The 19,983-nt window shown below is 33.0% G+C and overlaps 1 protein-coding gene across 3 annotated transcripts in view; it reads left to right on the plus strand.

Annotated features, from left to right (window-relative positions):
- Window positions 1-19,983, plus strand: part of GALNT13 (polypeptide N-acetylgalactosaminyltransferase 13) — a gene marked incomplete at its 3' end in the record, with an annotated part of 409,461 nt that overhangs the window by 344,015 nt on the left and 45,463 nt on the right. For all 3 annotated transcript variants that reach the window (XM_084243604.1, XM_084243602.1, XM_084243603.1), the window contains exon 8: window positions 13,837-13,976. In XM_084243604.1, coding sequence (XP_084099730.1) covers window positions 13,837-13,976 — 140 coding nt within the window. The remainder of the gene's footprint in view (window positions 1-13,836; window positions 13,977-19,983) is intronic.

The following is a 19,983-nucleotide window of genomic DNA, read 5'->3' on the forward strand; positions in this document are numbered from 1 at the left end:
TTTCCCTTTCTCATTCACCTGATGGAGGTCAAAATAATTTGACATTTATAATGCAGTTTTCAAACCACATACAAAGCAGGTAAATTGTGGTCTTTCTGATATGCTCTTAGGAGAGGAAGTGTTTTCTTTTCCAGCTATTTCCAGCTACTCTTTCATCAGGAATAACAAATCGAACCACATATTTTTGAAGCAGTTTGAGTTTTAAAAGGGAAAGACTTCCATCTACTGGATTCTTTTAGTAATAAAAAGTATGATAGTATTAGATTTTTTTTTAAAGTATCAGCAATACATAACCTGGCATATCCATTTAGATTTCATAATTCTTCTAAATTACATTTTATTTAAAGAATCTAGTCATAAATAGATTCAGAGTTTACAAAAAATAAACCCCACATTATGTCACTCAAGACAGTCAAAAAGAATATATAATTTGTCTCTCTACTTGGAAAAAAGTGATATGGAGCAGTTATATAACAAAAAAATGTAATTCAGAAAATCCATAATAAAAATAACTTTACTGGAAATATAAAAATGGTTTATTTATACTGATAATCACCTCACTTTTTTTTCCTGACCATTATCTTACTTTTCATGTGTAAATACTGTTTTCATTAGAATTTTTCCATTAGGAGCTCAGCTAATGCTGCTTAGTGACATAGCTCCTTGCTTAGATGTTACATTACACAGTTAAATAATATTAGGGTTCCTTTGGGGGACAAAACTACTATTTTGAACTACATTAGAGGATATGTATATATATGTTTATGTACATAGGTGTACATAGAATTACTGAGACAAATTAGGAAATACATTTTTCAGCAATTTTCACTGAGTCAGTACAAAGAAGTAAACAGCAGAATTGGAATTTTTTTTAAGTGAAAAATTTAAGACTTGTATTTAGAAGAAATTCAGTTAATAGAAGCCATATGTAAATGCAGCATAACTTTAATGTTTCTGTGTTTTATAGAATTCCTACTTTTGTAATCCCAATTATCCCACCATACTAAGTGTTCTTTACACCAAGTGAAAATGAGCAAGAAGGGGCCTGGTGGTGCAGGGGTTAAAGTCTCAGCACTATCAAGCTATCCCCAGCCACTGTGGCATGAGTTCAGTCCTGGTCAGGTAACCCACATGGTGCTGCAGACCTCTCCTATCAGCAGTGTACTTCAGTAGATCTGCCTGTTCTGCTCTCCACTCTGTCTCTGGTGAATCCTCTCACCCCCTATACCTCTGGCCTATACCCTAGTTCTTGTATGCATGAATAAATAAATCTTAAAAAAAGGAAAATGATCGATAAGTAGCAAGTTAATGTTATTCACTTATAACTATGTGAATTCCCATAGTTACAAGACAAAACTTAGAAAGCATGACAAGGGCTTTTATTTCAAACTCATATGACAGAGGGCAGTGTGACTTGTAAGGGGTTCAGAGTCCTATAAGGTTAGGGTGGAAAAAAACAAAACAAAAATAAAAAAACTAAGGTATATCTCCTAAGCTACAACAAATATGTGATAATCCCCAGGTGAATTCTCTGTGACTTTAATAATGCCTTCCTTTATAAATAAATGAAATATAATTTCACACCTGAAAATTGATGAATCTTGCTAATGCAGAATTCTTGTTTAGGGTTATTATAAACTTATTTCAGATTAGTCCCAGAAGCTAGAATACACTGGGATATTAGAATCTATCCAGTTGACATGTAACGTTATAATAGCATCCAAAGAATTTCCTAAAAATGGGACCTTGATGACAGCAAACGGATTTGTTAAGAATAATAGGTAATGTACAGTTCATATCTAAATAAATATTAACTTGGTATTGTATGCAACAAATTTTAAGTTGTAAGCAATGACATAGCTCCTTACCAACAACCTGTTTTAGTCCTGTGGTTTCCTCTTTTTGAGTTGTCTGGTTTTTGTCATATTTTTGGTTACCAACTTTTTTCAGGTAAATATGAAATATGCTACTTGACATTAAAAATTTTTAATTTTATCTTTGCATCAGAAAATTTCTAAATTTCTTGAGAAACAGAGAAAAGGAAGAGAAATTGGCTTTTTCTTTGCACTTGCTCTAGTAATATTACCAAATTTATACCACCTAAGTTTAGCAACAAGGAAGAACCACTCTAATGAAGAATCACTTTAGTTTATGCATGAATCTTAAATTATTTAAAAGAGATTTTATAAAAGAAATAAAAATGAACACTTATATAGGAGTAATCTGACTTAAAAGTAATAGTTATTCATTCACTATTCACCTAAACATTTATTGATCATTTCATATTTTCCAGACATTCTTTTAAGACCTGGACATATAAAAATACACAAAACGGGGGAAAATCCATCTCTTCATGGAGCTTACTTTGTAAAGACAGACAATGAATAAGATAGATAATTAAATATGATTATAACTAAAAACATTAGTAGGTTGGGTTGTGTCCCTTTTAAAACTCAGAGCTTCAAAATATATGCTTGAATTTGTTATTCCTGGTGGGTTTCCTGGCATAGCCTTTTATGAGTATGTTCACATGCTCTCCATTCTTTAGGAGTACTTTATACTAAACTACATCAATGTTAGACCAATAGACATTTTACCTCTGGTTTCCTGCCTGGGGAACTAGCACAGGAAATGCAAATCTCTAAGAAAATCCCATCCTACACGCCACACTTGACTAGAATCCTCATTTAAGAAGTTCATAGGGATCTAAGGAGTTGTTCTGCTACATTTGCTCAATCTTTTGTTTACTAAGAATTGCTTATTTATCACAAATGTTACTAAACCACCTTTTTTTGACATTCAGAAATGAACTAAGATGTGCAGTTTTGTCTCTTCTCTTGACACATTGAAGAAGTGTGTAACTAATATTTTACGCTAGAATGACTTCTTCCTGACTTACCTTCTAATAGGGAAAGCATGAACTGTGGTAAATTTACTTAAAACCATCATCAACCTCTCTGATATAGATACCTAATCTAAGTTTACACATACATATAAATTGTCTTTTATTTTGTCTTAGCTAAGCAGTGCAAAAGGCAGATTGCTTATAATACTTTTTTATGTTGCAAAGCTGAATATTAGAAATCAGAAATTACAAAGTCAAGGGGTTTTCCTTAGATTAGCTGTTTACCAGCATTATTTTGTTATGATTGGATTTCATAATTAAGAATATTCTCTCAGCACTTAAAATTTGATAAACTGTGATTTAAAAATTTTTTTAAGAATCAGCCTCAGGATAATTTCCTGTCAAACTATGTAAAACAAAAGCATAATAATACTAATTTTAGAGAACATATAGTGAATATATAGTGTCATTATTAAATGACACCTAGCTCTTTCAAAGCAGAAAAACAACCACAACAGCAACAATGTTTTTTTAAGATTTATTTATTTATGATTACAAGAACTGGGGTACAGGCCAGAGGTGTGGGAGGTGAGAGGATTCACCAGAGACAGAGCAGGAAACAGAACAGGCAAATAGATCAAAGTGCACTGCTGACGGGAGCAGCGGGCTAGTCAGGAGAGGTCTGCTGTGCAATGTGGGTAGCTCCCTGACTGGGGATGGAACTCGCACTGCAGAGGCTATGGACAGGTTCAACATGCTGCGCTCAACCCCTTGTGCTACCAGGGAGACCCCAACAACAGCAACAATATTTTTAAGTCACCTAAATTTTGTGTCATTAACCCACTTTGGTAGGACAGTGAAAAAATTAATATTTGCTTATGATAATACAACATCCATAGTGCCTAAGGTCTAACAATATGTTCTAATGAAATAAACCCATCTGACAAAATTCATGCAGCTTTCTCTTCTTTTAGGAAAACTTTAAATTGAATTTTTATTAACAAGGTTTAATTAAATGTTCTTAGAATTTTTATAATCTTACTATTGTCCATCTTTGCAAGTAGAAACCTTGGTTACAAAGCTACAAGTGAAAATTAAAATATTGTTTCAGTGTAAATTATTTTAAAGTAATTCATCTTTAGCTTATTAGTGTCTAAATTTCTCCTACTTAACTCAATCCCTTAGAAGACTTTGATTCCCATACTGAATCTTTAAAAATAAATATTTTAAAATGTTTTATATATATATATTTTTTTTAATTCAGGTAATCTTGGCTTACGTCATTGTTTATATTTTGACAGTATAAGATTCCCATTCCCCCTACAGGTGATGTTACCATAGTGTTCCCACCACCAAAACACCACCATAGTCCATTGTGCTCACCCCTTTTCTTTCTTTCCCTCTCTGAATGTCTCAGATTTACCATCTACTTTCAAGGGAGAGTGTTTTGTTTGGCTTCATCTGACCTTTTGCCTGTTTTCTCTATATTCCAAATATAAATGATACCATCTAGTATTTTTTTTCTCCTTTTGACTTATTTATCTTGGTATTATCCCTTTCAGCTCTATCCATGTTGCTGCAAATGTCATGAGCTTATCTTTTCTAAAATAAACTTCTTAAAGTTAATCATCCAGAAACTATTTAAAGTGTAAAAGCATACTGATGTGTTAATAATTACTGAATATGAAGTAAGCTTTAATGTCTATGTTCCATAAATATTGAAATAGTCTTGGTTTATTGTGAAGCAGAAATCTATAATTATACCATATGGTAATCACACAACTTGAATATTCTTAAAAATTCGTGATGAATTTTGTAACATTGCCTTGCAGACTACCTCAACACAGTAAACACTCAACATTATGCAGGTAGAAAGAAAATGCAAGATTAAGGTCTATAGTATTATAATTGCTAAGTTCAAGAAAAGATTGATAAAATACAAAAAATTGATCACATATAAACAATATTTTGTTAATTACTATAACATGAAGTAACAAATATCTCAAGCCATGACCAAAATCACTTTGAATTTTCCCAGTCTATCATAAGAAATACAATTAGACTTTGAAATTATTCCCATTTGTATCTAAAAAAAATTAAGAAATGAAATAATTGACTGCAACCTGTCATTTGATATAGAATACTTTGTGTCAAAGTTTCTATAACTGAACAGGTGTCTATACATACTAATAGCTAAAATTTTTGAGCTCTAGCTCTGTGACACAGCACTTCATGTGCATTAGATCATATATTTCTTCATGCTCATCCACTAAAGTAGATATAATTATTTCTATTCCATTCTCCATGAAAAAAAAAGCTTATCTGAGATCATATGGGTAAGATATCATGGACCTGGAATTCATGCTCAGAGTATTTATAGATGAAATACTTAAATTAGTCATCTAAGTCTCCATTTTTCTATTTTTCAGCTAGCTTTTTAGATTCTAGCATGACATTTTGGGAAAAAATGGTAAATATCTTTATGCATGTTTTTAATTGAAGTAACATTACATTATAACATTATGTAAGTTTCAGGTGTGCATAATTATACATCAACATCTATATATACAAATTAAGTTCATTGCTAAAGTACCAATTTTTTTTTTTTTTCCCTTGCCGGCGGCCGGGAAACGAACTGGTGCTGCAGAGGCTGCGGACAGCCTCGCAGCCCAGCGCTCAACCACCGTGCCACCAGGGGAGGCCCAGTACCAATTTTTACATATTCATAAATGATTATGTATTATTTCCAAATGTTCAATTAAAAAAATCTTTTAAATAAAATTATAAATAACTTACTACAATTAGTCCCCAAAAGAAGACATCTCATATATAGAATCTAAAATGACACAAACTAAATTTATATTATCTATTGATGTATAACAGATGATCACAAATTCAGTGGCTTAAAATCACATACATTTATTATCTCACAATTCCTGTGGGTCAGGTGACCAGGCACAGCCTAACTAACAGAGTCTCCTGCTTCAGGGTCTCTGACATGGCTGCAGGGAACAGGCAGACAAAACAGCACTCTCATCTCAAGGCCAGACTGGAGAAGGACTTGCTTTTAAGTTCTATGATTTGTTAACACATTTAGTTCCTTGCAAATTGTCAAACTTAGATCTTCATTCCTTGCTGACTATTGACCAGTGGTTTCCTACACGTTCCTCTTCACAGGGCAGCTAACAAAACCACCACTTAATTCACCAAAGGTGGTAAGAGAGTCAATAGAAAATCGCTAACAAGGTAAAAATTACAATCTTGTGTAACAGAATGGTAGTGACATCCCTTCACCTTGTTGTACTTTCTTGGTTAGAAGCAAATCACAGGTTACACTCACTTTCAAGGAAAAGGAACCACACAAGGGCATGACTGTCAAGAAATAGGGATAATTAGAGCTATCTTGACCTGTCTGCCATTGAAACTCATACAGAAATAAAGAAGTGAGTAATCCTTGGTAATAGACAAAGAGCAGTAACCTCTTTATCAATATGTTCCCTAAAAATAAAAACAGAAGTCATTTCGGGCCTCCCCTGTGGCACAGTGGTTGAGTGCTGGGCTGCAAAGCTGCCTGCAGCCTCTTCAAGCACCAGTTCCATCCCCCGCCACTGGTGAGGGTCCTACATGGTGCACAGACCTCTCCTGCCATGCCTGCTGCTCCCCTCAGCAGTGTACTTCATCAGTCTGCCTGTTCTGTTCCCCGCTCTGACTCTGGTGAATCCTCTCACCCTCCTGCACTTCTAACTGTACCCAGTGCTTGCATAAATAAATAAATAAATCTTTAAAAAAAAAAAGGCATTTCTTATAATATGCTCACTCAGTCCACTCTCCATCTCATCTCACCCACCTTTGATAACCATTTTAGCTCAATGATCACTTCCACTGAGAAGTCTTTCCTGACCTGCCCCTCCCTAACCATCTAGGGATTTAGTTCTTGCCCTATGCTACCCTAGCCCAAACACCTCTCAAATATATTATTAATTTCACATTTGATAAATTTCGTTTCAATGTAGAAACTATGGATTTTGTTCCAACATTTTATCCCTATCGCCTAAAACAAAAATGGAAACTTACTGAGTGAAGGAACAGTTAAGAGCACTGACCTAGAAGTCCAGAGGCATAGGTTTTAGTGCAACAAGCTGTCTCACTTATCAGCTGTGCTGCTTCACACAGTTCCAGTCAATTTTCCTGAGACTTAAAGGGTTTTCTGCTGTGAAAGGTCAATTTGAATTCAGTTATATTTTTTATGCAATTTTGTGACTTTATATAATTGTTGAAAAGTAAACTTTTACTTCATTCGAATTCTTCAGTTTTCAGTAATTACCTCCTTCATGTTTCAACAGAAGATGGTTAATTTTTAACCTATTTGCAACTGGAAAAGTCAGGATAGGAGACATAATAAGTAGCTTAAACCAACATTTGCAAAATCACTAATTTTTAAGAAATACTTGATATTTTTTAGTTTGTGTATTTGAATACCATAACGATGGTATGATTAAAATGCTTTCCTTACCCTTAAAGGAATCAAACACTTACCAGAAAACAAAACGACATATGGGGCTTCTCTGGTGGCACAGTGGGTTGACTGCAGTGCTTTGGAGCTGTCCGCAGCCTCTAGAGTGCACGTTTGATTCCCAGCCGGCCAGGGAAGTACCCACATGGCTTGGCAAACCTCTCCTACCTCGCCTTCGCCCACGCTTCTGGCCTGTACTCCAGTTCTTGTATAAAATAAATAAATCTTAAAAAAAAAATTTAAAAACATCACCCACATGCTATTTCCTTTCAGGATGTTGGCAGGCTGCCTTCCCCTTCAATTGTCCAATTGCCTCTTTAGATCCACATGGTTTGTTGGATTAAATGGAAGCATAGTCCAATGTCATCCTGAGAAAAATACCAAAAGTAGAAAAGAAGAGGCACATTAGAATTCTCGATGCAACAGAGTACTAGACTATTGGGTAGGAGAATATTTTAGCATCATAATAGTAGGGCTGACACACTTTTTTTTTTAAGATTTATTTATTTATACAAGAACCAGGGTACAGGCCAGATGCACGGGAGGGTGAGAAGATTTAACAAAGACAGAGCAGGGAACAGAACAGGCAGAAGGACCAAAGTACACTGCTGAGGGGAGCAGTAGATGAGACAAGGGAGGTCTGCTCTGCCATGTGGGATTCTTGCCGGCCGGCCGGGATCAAACCCACGCTGCAGAACCTGTGGACAGCTTCACAGTACGGTGCTCAACCGCCTGCACCACCAGGGAGGCCCCACTTGGTTTGTTTTTATCATGACTGAATAATGCCTTTATTTAATAACTGCTGGGAAGTTCCAATATCAAGTGGTATTAAGTGGTATTAAGTCTGGTTTGTGAATTTTATCTTATGTACACCATAAATAAACTTTGCTTTGTTTTCACTATCAAGTCTTTGACATGATTAGTACTAGAAGGTAATGAAATACTACTGGGGAAACCCCTAAATCATATGTCAAACTCATGCTTACTGAAATTTTTGTCCTTGGTTGTTCCATTGTAACAGTGCACAGCAGTGTCCACGGGGTGACTAATGGTGCTCTGATAGCCTTTTCTAGCTCCCTCATCCATAGTAGTTCAAGGCAGAATGGGGAAGTTGTTTAACAACGAAGGTTGAGAATTCTTTTTAAGTTTGTATTCAAACCAGAAATCAGCATCTTCTGTTAGAGGTTTTCATTTTAATATGAATTTCTGCTGTTGTTAGTAGTGTATCTTCTTAATCGAAAGACCATTATTACATAATTTGTGCTTTTCTTCAGTGGCATATGTGTTAAAACCACTGCAGCACACAAATGTGGACAGGGGGAAGTGGCAAGTGCAGAAATGTGTGGATCTTCAACTTCATTTTATTATTATTTTGGATTTTGAGAAATGTTTTTGTTGAGATCTTAAATGATACCTGTAGGAGTGCAGTTCTGAGGAGTCCTGAAAGTGATGTATAGTATGCTTCTCACTGAAAGGGCATCTGGGCTAAAGTTAAGCTGCTGATTTCTCACTCCATTCATCTTATATGTAACAGAACTGGGCACAGGCTTAGAAAATGACTAGCCTACTCTTCTATCAGGAGATGATGTGTCCTTGAGGTCCACATCCACATTAATGCAACAAACATTATATGTAATATTTAGTGAGCACTCATATGTATCATACACTGTTTATTTTACATTAACTCGTTTAATAATCTTATAACACTCTGAGGAATCTACAATATCATGTCCATTTAATAGAGGAGAAGCTGATGAGTTTATACAAGTTAATCAAAATCACAATCCAGTACATTGCAAAGGATTCAAACCAGACAGTAAGAACTAGTGTCAAAGTGAACTGGTATGTTCTTAATCTCTTTTACTCACATCTACATGTATTCAGAATGTTTTTTTGTCTCAATATTTTGCAGAAGGACAAATAACTTTGGGTAATATTAAACCCACTTTGGTATAAATAAAAACCTTAAAGTAATATAGAAGTCATTCCTTATTTTTGCCTGGAATAGAAAATACCATAAAGCTGTTTTTCCTCAACATTTTCAGCAGACCATTGTTGTTTCAGTATTTTGCAAGAGGACAAATGAACTGGGGAAATATTACCTGCTCTGTATATTCAAACTATACTTTATCACAATAAAATTCTATGGAGTCCTTTGGTGAAATCACCCCTTTGAAATTTTTTCTATTAAAATGTGACCAAATAATAAAATTTTAGGAAATTTATTTCATCTACTTTAAGCTGCCAACATTTTAAAGATCAGCATTTAATTATATACCACTAAGAAATAAGTTTCCAATTAAACTACACTGTAACACTTACAGTATAGTTTAGAATTATCTAAAGACAAGAATTATCTTGTCTTTATTAAAGAAATTCATTTAGGAATAAACTAATTCATGCACAGCTTTTTTTTTAATCATGTCATTCTTGTATATGCATGGAATTTTTTTAAAATAAGCAAGAATATTGTTCATGTACCTTCTTTGCATCTGGAGGCTAACTCTTTTGAATCACTTTCAATGCACATTTATTAGCATGTACACATTTTCCATCCACTGTCATTCTCAGTGCCATCACCATGATTGATAATGTAGACTTTCTTAAAATATTATCACTGAAATTTTCTTCCAAGTTCTTGAAACCATTCAGTAAATTTTCACCTGACAATTTCCTTTCTTTCTTCTTTATCAGAATTAACAAAGGAAAATTTCTCAGGCAATAATTAGAATGTATTTAAATGTCCTTTCATTTAAATGTCTATTATTAATTACTGATACTGCAGTCGGCTAGCTAACCAGAAAAGAAAAAAAACAAGTTTTCAGATGTTCAAATAGTAAAAACTACAATAAAACTGTCTTATCCCCAACAGCAATTGTTAGATGCCTTTTATTGTGGAATACATCACTATTTCAGACATAGTATATATGTCGAGCATTGAAGAAATAGTAATATCTAGCATCCTGTAACACTAGTGTTGGATAGGACATAATTTGTGAAGCATTTTATTTTGGTCAATTGCACACTGAAATCAGTAGAGTAACTGTCAGTTACATCATTTACTGATTTTTTTTTTCAGTAAATTCAAGTTTGTGCAGCATCTTGGATTATGATCTCTCTGGAGAGGGAAAATGGATCCAATTCTTCAAGGAATCATAAATACCATGTTTTGCATTACTACCCAGGGAAATATATCTCCATATAGGTTTTTCAGAGTGTCTCCAGTTTTATGATTCCATTCTATTTAGTATCAGACAGATGTGAGTGATATTTAATCCTTCTTTTATTTTCTAAGTAAGCTTGAGTATGATATTTGAGCATTCAAAATCTCAATTCTTTCATCCTTAAGCAAACCAAAACCAACAATAGATAGGGATGTTATAGCACTGTAATAGAAAAGCATATACAAAAATGTGTATTATAGAGTTTAAGTTCCTTAAGTAATGTTGTATCTGTAGTTCTGAAACTAACCATGTCTTATCAAGCCATGGTTGGATGGACAAATGCTTGTACTGTTCCAAAAAATGTTTTAGATGTATTTATAAATTTTAAGTTCATATGATACACTGTGTAGAATTTATAGGCATGTCTTATAAGCTATAATGTTAGGAATATTTGTAAGGTAACAGTAAACTAGTTGCTAGAAAAAAAAAACCAAAAACATGGCTTTCCCGTTTTTGAGTCCACAAAAGAAATTTCTCCTGAGATTTTTTAATTCAAAACAAAACAAAACTATATGAGGACATACTCAAGGACTCCAGCATATCCATAATGCTGACACAGTAACAATTCAAAGTTTTTTTTTTTTTATTTACTCTCTATGAAAACAAATATTGGCCCTCCCCTGGTGGCTCAAGCGGTTGAGCGACGCGCTGTGGAGCTTTCCTCAGCCTCTGCAGCGCCGATTCGATCCCGGCTGGCCGGCGAGGGTCTCACATGGTGCAGCAGACCTCTCCTGTCTCACCCGTTGCTCCCCTCAGCAGTGTATTTTGTCAGTCTGCCTGTTCTGTTCCCCACTCTGTCTCTGGGGAATCCTCTCACCCTCCCGTGCATCTGGCCTGTACCCCGGTTCTTGTATAAATAAAATAAATCTTTTTTTTAAAAAAGAAACAAATATTTTATATTTCACAGGTGTCAAGATACCGTCATCTAAATATATACTTATAATGTTATACTAAGTTGATCCTAGATAAAATTTAGATATAAAAGTGAATATGACCTATAGATTGGCCAGTCAATGAGCTATACTAGAAAACTGGTTAGTGTCTTTTAATAAAGTAAACTGGAACTTGTGAATCATTTTAAAATGTGTTCATTATGTGTACACAGGACAAAAAGTAACATGGTTGGATATACATTAAAGTCAGATATCTCTGCCTAACCTCAGGGTCCTAGGAAATGTGGAGGAGTGTACAAAATGTCAGGTCAACATTACTATCTCTGATATAACATCTCACTACTAAGTAGGAAAATGTGGTAGAGAAGGAAAAAGTCATCCTCACCAAAATATTATAAGAAATCCATGGTATTTTGGAGCACTTCTAAAGTTGATATAAAGTGGTGATCCTGGACTTGGACAAAAGCCGAGTTGCAGTTGTAATGCCAGGGTGGGCTTTGAAGTGCTAGGGCAAAAATTATTTCACTTTCTTGGTTAATATCTGTCATTCTGTACCAGACACCCTTTACCAAATGGGATGCCAACAATTAGCATGGTCTCTTACATATGTAAATTATATGTAAATGAAACTTCAAATTTACTTCCAATCAGAAAACTATTCATAAAACCCTTCAAGGATAAAATTGTGGAGCCAGGACTACTAAATCTTAAGATGATGAAAAAGGAAGGATACTAACGTATAAATAAGCCACCTCAATTAAATTTTCCCACTAAAATGAAACCAGAATAGTAATACTGTTGCACTGTGTTTTCAGAGGATGTAATCTCTTTTTTTCTGGATGTAATGACATCTCCTTATATGATTTTGAAGACTATTAGATTATATTATTTCAATTACTGCATCACTTAACAAAATGAAAAATTCCTTTTGTGATCTGCTTTGTAAATATTTCCAAGCCTTTCTTCTGAAGGTTGAACTCCAGATAGGAAATTCTGGCTTGAATTATTTTGAAAGAAAATATTTATCTGTTTAAAAAGCCCAAAGACCTTGTTATTTTCTGTCCAAACACCAGCTAGAAAAATCAATTTTTTTCTTTTGGAATGAAATGATTCAGCTGCTTAGGCATTGTCTGAATGTTTTCTAAAAGCAGTAAGGCAATAAATTTTGGAAAAACAAAAATTTGGAAAAGAAAGTGCAAAGAGAAGGACAATAGTAGGTGATAGGTTTCAAGAGTGTTAACAGTTTTGAATATAGTGATCCAAATAATGAAATAGATGAAGACATTTGGGTTATCTAAACATTTGTTACTTATTTTATAGCATGATTGATTGTTTTTGCAGCCTGTTTTTGTAGGATATCTTAAATTTGGGGATTTTTTTTAATGCACAAATTCTGGTTACTTATTGGTCTTAACCAAGTTATACATTGAAGACTTCTCAAAATACTATATAACAATTATTTGTAACCTTATGTTGATTTCAGCCACATTTGATATATTGATTTTATCTATTTATGTAATGATAATAATGAGCAAGTCATGTGAACATATTATCTTTTTGTATAAAAATTAAAGGCATTAATGTTTTTAACTTTCTGACTACAAAGCATCATTTTATGATCTTTAATAGAAGCATTCACTTTGATTTCATATATTCTGTTACTGTTTTACTTAATGTAAAATTAAGTAATTTTAGTATACACATGTGAATATATAAATATTGTTTATGTTTGTTTCTTTATGCATATTTACTAGCTTGCTATCCAAGGATTTGAAGTAGCTTACATTAACTTATAAAACAAGAAAAAAATAGTAAAGAATAGACTAGGTCATTGATGAACCTAGTTACAATAGAAGTTCAATAAAGGAAAAGGGAAAATCAGAACATATAAGTACCATCCATTATAGAGACTCTATACAAATTTCTCTTGAAGTCTGCAGGTGGTGAATAAATGACAGTGTAGGGAGGATATTATCATTAGCAAAAGCTTTTGAAATTTTTATTAAAGAGAACCAACCACATTATCAAACAGCTCAGTTAAGTTTTGATTATGAGATTCTAAATTAATTCCAATTTTTACTTTGTTGATTAATTATTCAATCTAAGAACACAAGTACTTTGTGATAAATATTTGCATTTGAAAAGTCACAACCAGTGGAAGAACTGTTTTTTTTTTTTAATCTGGTTAATGTACTAATTAGATGATGGCAAGAAAATCAGTGCAGTAGCTGCTGCATATGCAATTGAATTTGATGGAACTGTAATTATAGAGAAAAAACTGATAGCAAAGTAAACAGAGTGAAATAGTGCTAAAACAGAAATAGCATAAACTGATATGTGTGTTTCTCTGAAAAATTCCAGGTGTTGTCAAAGTGGATTATGGAGATGTATCAGTCAGAAAAACACTAAGAGAAAATCTGAAGTGTAAGCCCTTTTCTTGGTACCTAGAAAACATCTACCCGGACTCCCAGATACCAAGGCGTTATTATTCACTTGGTGAGGTATGAATTATTTATTTTGGTTAAGTTATAAATATATTTTGCAAAATGGAGCATTTTCTAAGGAACCCATTATTTTTCATGTTATGAATAAAATGCTTTAAGGTTCTCAAAATAAATCTATTTTAAAGGACTTTTCATATTTTACAAGGACCATAATTTTCATCATAGGGATTTGTAAAAGTAAGGGGACAGTTTTAGACTGAATAAATAGCATTTTCTTGTTTTTTTCTAATGGTTCTGAAACTATTGTCATATTAATATTATACTCTTAAAATTTTTTGTGAACCACAAAGAACTTTTGTTTCATGTGAGTTATAACTATTAATATTTACTGTATTGAAATTAAAACTGAGAACTTGAAAACCTATTTATTAATTCATTAAGAGGATGTAATAATCCATGACATACTAAGAGAAGTAACATTTTTTAAAATTTTCCAAATTAAAATCAATTTGTAAAAGGTTAGTGTTTGTATTTTTATAAAATTCATTAATGTCTGGATTAAAAGAACATATCTATATTTTTATATCTGCTTTGATATTCAATATATTATGTTATCACCTACTATTTAGCCTCTGGAAGATTCCTGGTATATTCATTGGAAGAGTGAAAACTGCAAGCAATATCTTGGCAGTACTACTAAAATTGCATTGACCTTGTGGATCTACTGAGAAACATTTATCTACTGAGAAACATTTATCTATAAACATTCTTTTATAGAACATATAGAATCAATAGAAATACACATTTGATTTAAAAAAGGCACAGTTGACTTCATCATAACATAGAAACATGTGCACATAATATATGTTCTGTTGCTCCAAACAAGATGTATTGCATTATGTATTAAATGCTCCATATTTGTAATTTCCCACTTAGTAGAGATTAGATTTGGGAATCAAAAATAAGTTAATATGGGTTATCATTAAAGTATTTCAGCAATAATATAATACATTTGGAAAGTAATTATTACATTTGTTTTTAGATTGAAACTGGAATTGTGTAGGTCATAATGGTGGAATAACTAAAAATTCAGTGATATTTGATATATTTTGTGATTCACTTGCAAAAATAAAATCTGTAAATCTATCCACAACTTTATCTGCTCTATAACTTTAATTCATAAACATACCTTGTTTATGGTTAACTATAAAGTCATTTTTCAAACATTCAAGCAGAACATAGCCCTAGCTGAATTGTTTTCGAAGGTGTTTTCTCTGTGCTACATCCATGCCCTATTTGCCAAATCTCTGCATTAGCCATGTAAATATCTCTATAGAATCTCTGTTCACATATATTTGACCTTAATGGAATGAAGAAGTTCATGTGTAATAACAATGAATTCACCCATTTGTAGGTGGTACTTTCAGTCACTTAGCAGTCCTGTGCCTCAGGGTTTGTTTTATTTTTTTACTTATTACTTTGTATTGGGGAGGGTTGTTCCCTTGTTTTCAAATATGTAATATTCCCCTGCTAGCACTAATGTCACAGAGATTTATTTTCAATACTTATAATACACAAAGCTACTTTTAAAACTAGAACACTTTACATTATAGTTATTATAATCTAGTTCTACAAAAGATCCCCAAGAAAATATCTAATACACTCATTTCTCCACTGAAAAGTTTGTTGAACCTAGGCATTTACAAATGTGATAAAAATCCAACTTTATGCTTTCCTGGAGTACATCAATATATCCTAATAAATTGACTTTCTGAGGAAGTGAAAATAGACTTTAGTGTGGCAAATTCCTTTTGTGTAACCTACAGATTTTGTATTAAGTATCTTCTGAAATAGATCAGGTGGCCATATTTAAATTTACAGAAATATTTTGAGAAGATTTGAAAGAGTGAGATTGTGCCTCTCTGGGTTTTTGAAATATAAGAGACGGCATGTTGTATTGGAAAATCCCAAGCCCTGGAGTTAAACAAGCAAAGATTAAATCCTGGCCTCACAGTTTATGACTTTAGTGACACTAGATACCTTCTTGTACCTGTCAGCATCTTAAAGTTAATGATGCAGGGTGATAGTGATCTTGAAGATATAGAGCACCTAGCACAATGCCTCTTAAGAAGTAGTATCAGCACCAGTAGTTATAGTTATTGTGGTTATTAAGCTACCATTTATTGATTTCTTTATTATATTAGTGATTCGTAACATTTGTATTATTTAAAAATAACTCTGTGACTTGTGTTTCATTACCACCAATTAAATGTGGAAACTTACAGTAAACAGTTTATATGATTGACCTTTGGGTCATAGAGCTAGCTAACTATTGGATTCAGGATCCAAATATGTGTTAGTATGACATTAAAGCTCACTTTTTCTTATAACTAGAAGGAGAAAGATACTCACTGTATTGTAGTCATTCAAAATATCTTTGTTAAATAAGAGCTTTAGCTGGAACATGTATTATGTGCTAAAGATTCAAAGTCAAATGTGGAAAGACCTTTACTCTTAAGTCATTATACTAAAATGGGGGATGAGATGAGGATGCAAGAAAGAATAAAAAAAAAAGTAGAAATAAAGTGCTATATGAGTTATATAGGCATGCTATAAACTACTGTTTGGAAACCCATTAAATTGAAAAATCCGTGAGATATAGTAAATTTTGAAGTTGCTGGGATATTAATGTACTGTAGTTTTCCACTTTAAAACTAGCCTTAACAAGATGCAATCCAGCATCTGTTTCCATGGAAACAGAAGGACAAGTTCACCAAGCATATTTCCTAATTCATTTTGCATAGTCATGTATACATAATTTAAAATGAGCATTTTGATAATGAATTTGGAATGGCCATTAGTTATTTACTATATATTTCTCTTTCTTACTGTATGTCATTGTTATTGGAAAAAATATAAAAAATACTTATTTTTTCTTCCAGTATATAAAGACATTTTGTCTCAAAATAGTGAGAAGCTTAAAGTGGTATTATGTATTATCCAAACTACTGATCAAGACAATCAGAGTATCTCTTTGTAATATATTATATGTACTCCTCACTTGATTTCAAGTGAAATTGTTAGGACTTAGCAATTTACAACTTCCCTACATTTCAATGTTTTTCAAATTCTTTATTTTTAATATTGCAGTATATTGGTGAATATAAACACTTACCTGTCCATTTCTCTTTATAACTTTCCCAGATGTATTGAAACTTAGAGGTAAATATAGTATTCAGCTTTTCTATTATTGTATATTATCACAACAAAATAATCACCTGTAGTTATACCAGACTGCTGTATCTTAATTTCTTATGTTTGCATTTTGCTCAGGTAATTGAAATATTACTTTATCCAGCCCATGAATTACATGCAGTTTCCAATGGGAAATTAAAAGCTGTTCAATTGCTTCGAACTAAAGCCTTTAAGTAGCTTAATGAAGCATGTGCCTTTTAGACTCAGTAAGCAGATCATAATGAAATAAGGAAATCAAGCTCTTTGCAGCATTAAATTCTTTCTTAACTAGCCCTTTAGCTTATTTGGATTTAGCATGTGGGGCTCTGGTCTTATAAATATAAATGCTAATTTAAGTATAAGATTGAAAAATAACATTCTAAAGTAGTAATGTGCCATGCCCAATTTTTGGCCTTTCGGGGAAAAAAAAAAATGTAATGTGAACTATATAGAAGACAGGAAAATCAGGGTAAAAGAATAGAGAGGAGGTTTTTGGAATCAACTGGCTAACTCTTTGGGACTGGATATTTGCGTTAGAAGATATTTGAATATTAATCTGTGTGATTTGCATTGCCTGCTTACCCTCCGCTCTTCTTTTTCCTCTTCTATTCTTTTTTTTTTAATTTTTAATAATGAATTTTATCCTCTTCTATTCTTTAACCTTAGTACCTAGTTGAGATCCTTACACTTACGGATTTGTATTCCTTAAATATTATTGAAAAGAAAATTTAAATAACTGAAAATAGACATCTGTGAAGCCACTAGATTACAAGGAGTAAATGTAAAATCAGTTACTGCCAAATGCAGAGGCTAAGCCACTTAGAGCTTTACCCTCTCTGTTGGTAATCAGGAGATCTATTTATAGGTACAGACTTCTTGACCCTTTAGTAGGATAACTAGCAAGAAAGTTTCATTTGTAGATGACTTACACAAATGGGGGCATTCTTTCTATCTAAATTTTCTTTCCATAAGTCCTGGAGACACTGAAGATAATTTTATTCAGAGGTTACTGAATATTCATATGTATAAGCAGACTGTCACTCTAAATCAGATGTTAACCTTAAAAAATGTAGGTCTGGGTAACCCACTTGTGAACAAAATGAACAATTTTATTATTTGAAGAGTTTTTTTTTACTTTACAATGCTGATAATTAGACTAGAACTAATTCTAATTCTGTTTTTCAAGTATGTATTGATATTAATAAATGCAAAAAACTAAAATACCAGTTCGGCATTCACCAAATTCTCACAGGATTTTTGTTATTTGTTCTTGTTACCCACTAGACTGAATGAAATGCTTTAATTTAATGTCTCTTACTTTTTTGTGAAAGGAACTTAAGTTATCACATATTAAGAATTTATAGTCATAATCAGGACATTCTAAACCCATGTCTATACAAGCTAAGTTGGACTGGGCTTGTGAAATAGAGATTTCACACTCATCCTTTGTGATTTGTTCATAATTTAGTAAAGAGAAAATACGCTTAAATGCATATTCACCAACAATTATAATATGGAATCATTAACATTAACCTGTAAAATTTGCTGCAAATGTGCTTATTTCCTTCTTCACAAAGTAAAGAAAAACCAAATGAGGTTGGCATATGTAAAATAATGAGTAACATAAGGTAAAATGGAAGGATAAGCATGTGTTGGAGCAATTAAAATGTTTTATTTGTTTAGTCTCTTATCTGTAGCATGGATGTTACATATTAGTTTTGAAACAAAGATTTGACTGTAAGGGGAGCGTTTGCCTGTTTTTTAGAATTAACGTTCCTATTGCTTGATGTTGCAATCCAGCAGAGGGAGCAAAAACTAATGAACAAATGATGTGTAGTGGTAAGAACACCACCAATGATGCTGTTGAAGAGTACAAACATTTAGGAAAAGTCTTGCTGATGAAAGAAATCAAATGACAAGTGGAAAAAAAATGTTTTCCAAAATTTCTAAAATTGTTTTTCTAGCCATAAAGTATACATAAACAAAGAAGTCTCAAAGTAGACAGCAGTTAAATTGGCCCTGTGTCATATATTCAAAGCTGTACCATCACTTAAAGAATGTGTCAAAAGAAATTTTTAGATCTCAGAACTACTGGCATGCTTTGTTTAGTTACTACAATAACTCTTCAAGGAATTTCTAATGGATAAACTTCTTCAGTGATTGGTCACCAAGATTTTTCTCAGAATTAATGGCATGAGCAAGCAGTCAGTATTGTTAGATAATATGGTATCAGTGACAATATCAGGGCCTTTCCTGAAATTTACTCATTTGATTAAACAACATACTTTGGGATTGAGGCCCCAGGAAGTTCATAGAAATATTCTATTTTAAAAATTACAAAAGATCACCCTTTTGATCTGAATCTCAAAAGATGGGATGCATAGTTTGAATTTTCCTGTATGCCAACAGTACACACAAGTGACCATTTCTTATTTTGAAGAAAATATAGCAGATTCCCATAGTGTTGAACTCACTGACTTGAGAACCACCCAATCACACCAAGCTGCCTTCTATATGTGCTTGGATTTTTAAAAGTCTGGATTTCATAGTCCTAGTGACTTAAACCTTTCAAATCAAATATTATCCCTATTTTTTCCAGATGTCCAGATTGGCCCATTTTCCAGATGATAGGTTCTTTCTATTTTCCTATTTTTTTTTAATGAAACTAATGATATTCCATTCCCTGTTGCTCCATGGCCCTTCTAGTTTTTATCCAATGTCATCTTGGTCATGGCCAGAAATTTTTACCATAACCTCACTCCAGCAGTCTGGCACTCAGCATAAAGAACACTTTGCTCCTTACCTTCCTGACCTGGGTCCCCAGTCTGAC

Source organism: Talpa europaea, assembly GCF_964194135.1.
Source record: "Talpa europaea genome assembly, chromosome: 1".
Taxonomy (NCBI): domain Eukaryota; kingdom Metazoa; phylum Chordata; class Mammalia; order Eulipotyphla; family Talpidae; genus Talpa; species Talpa europaea.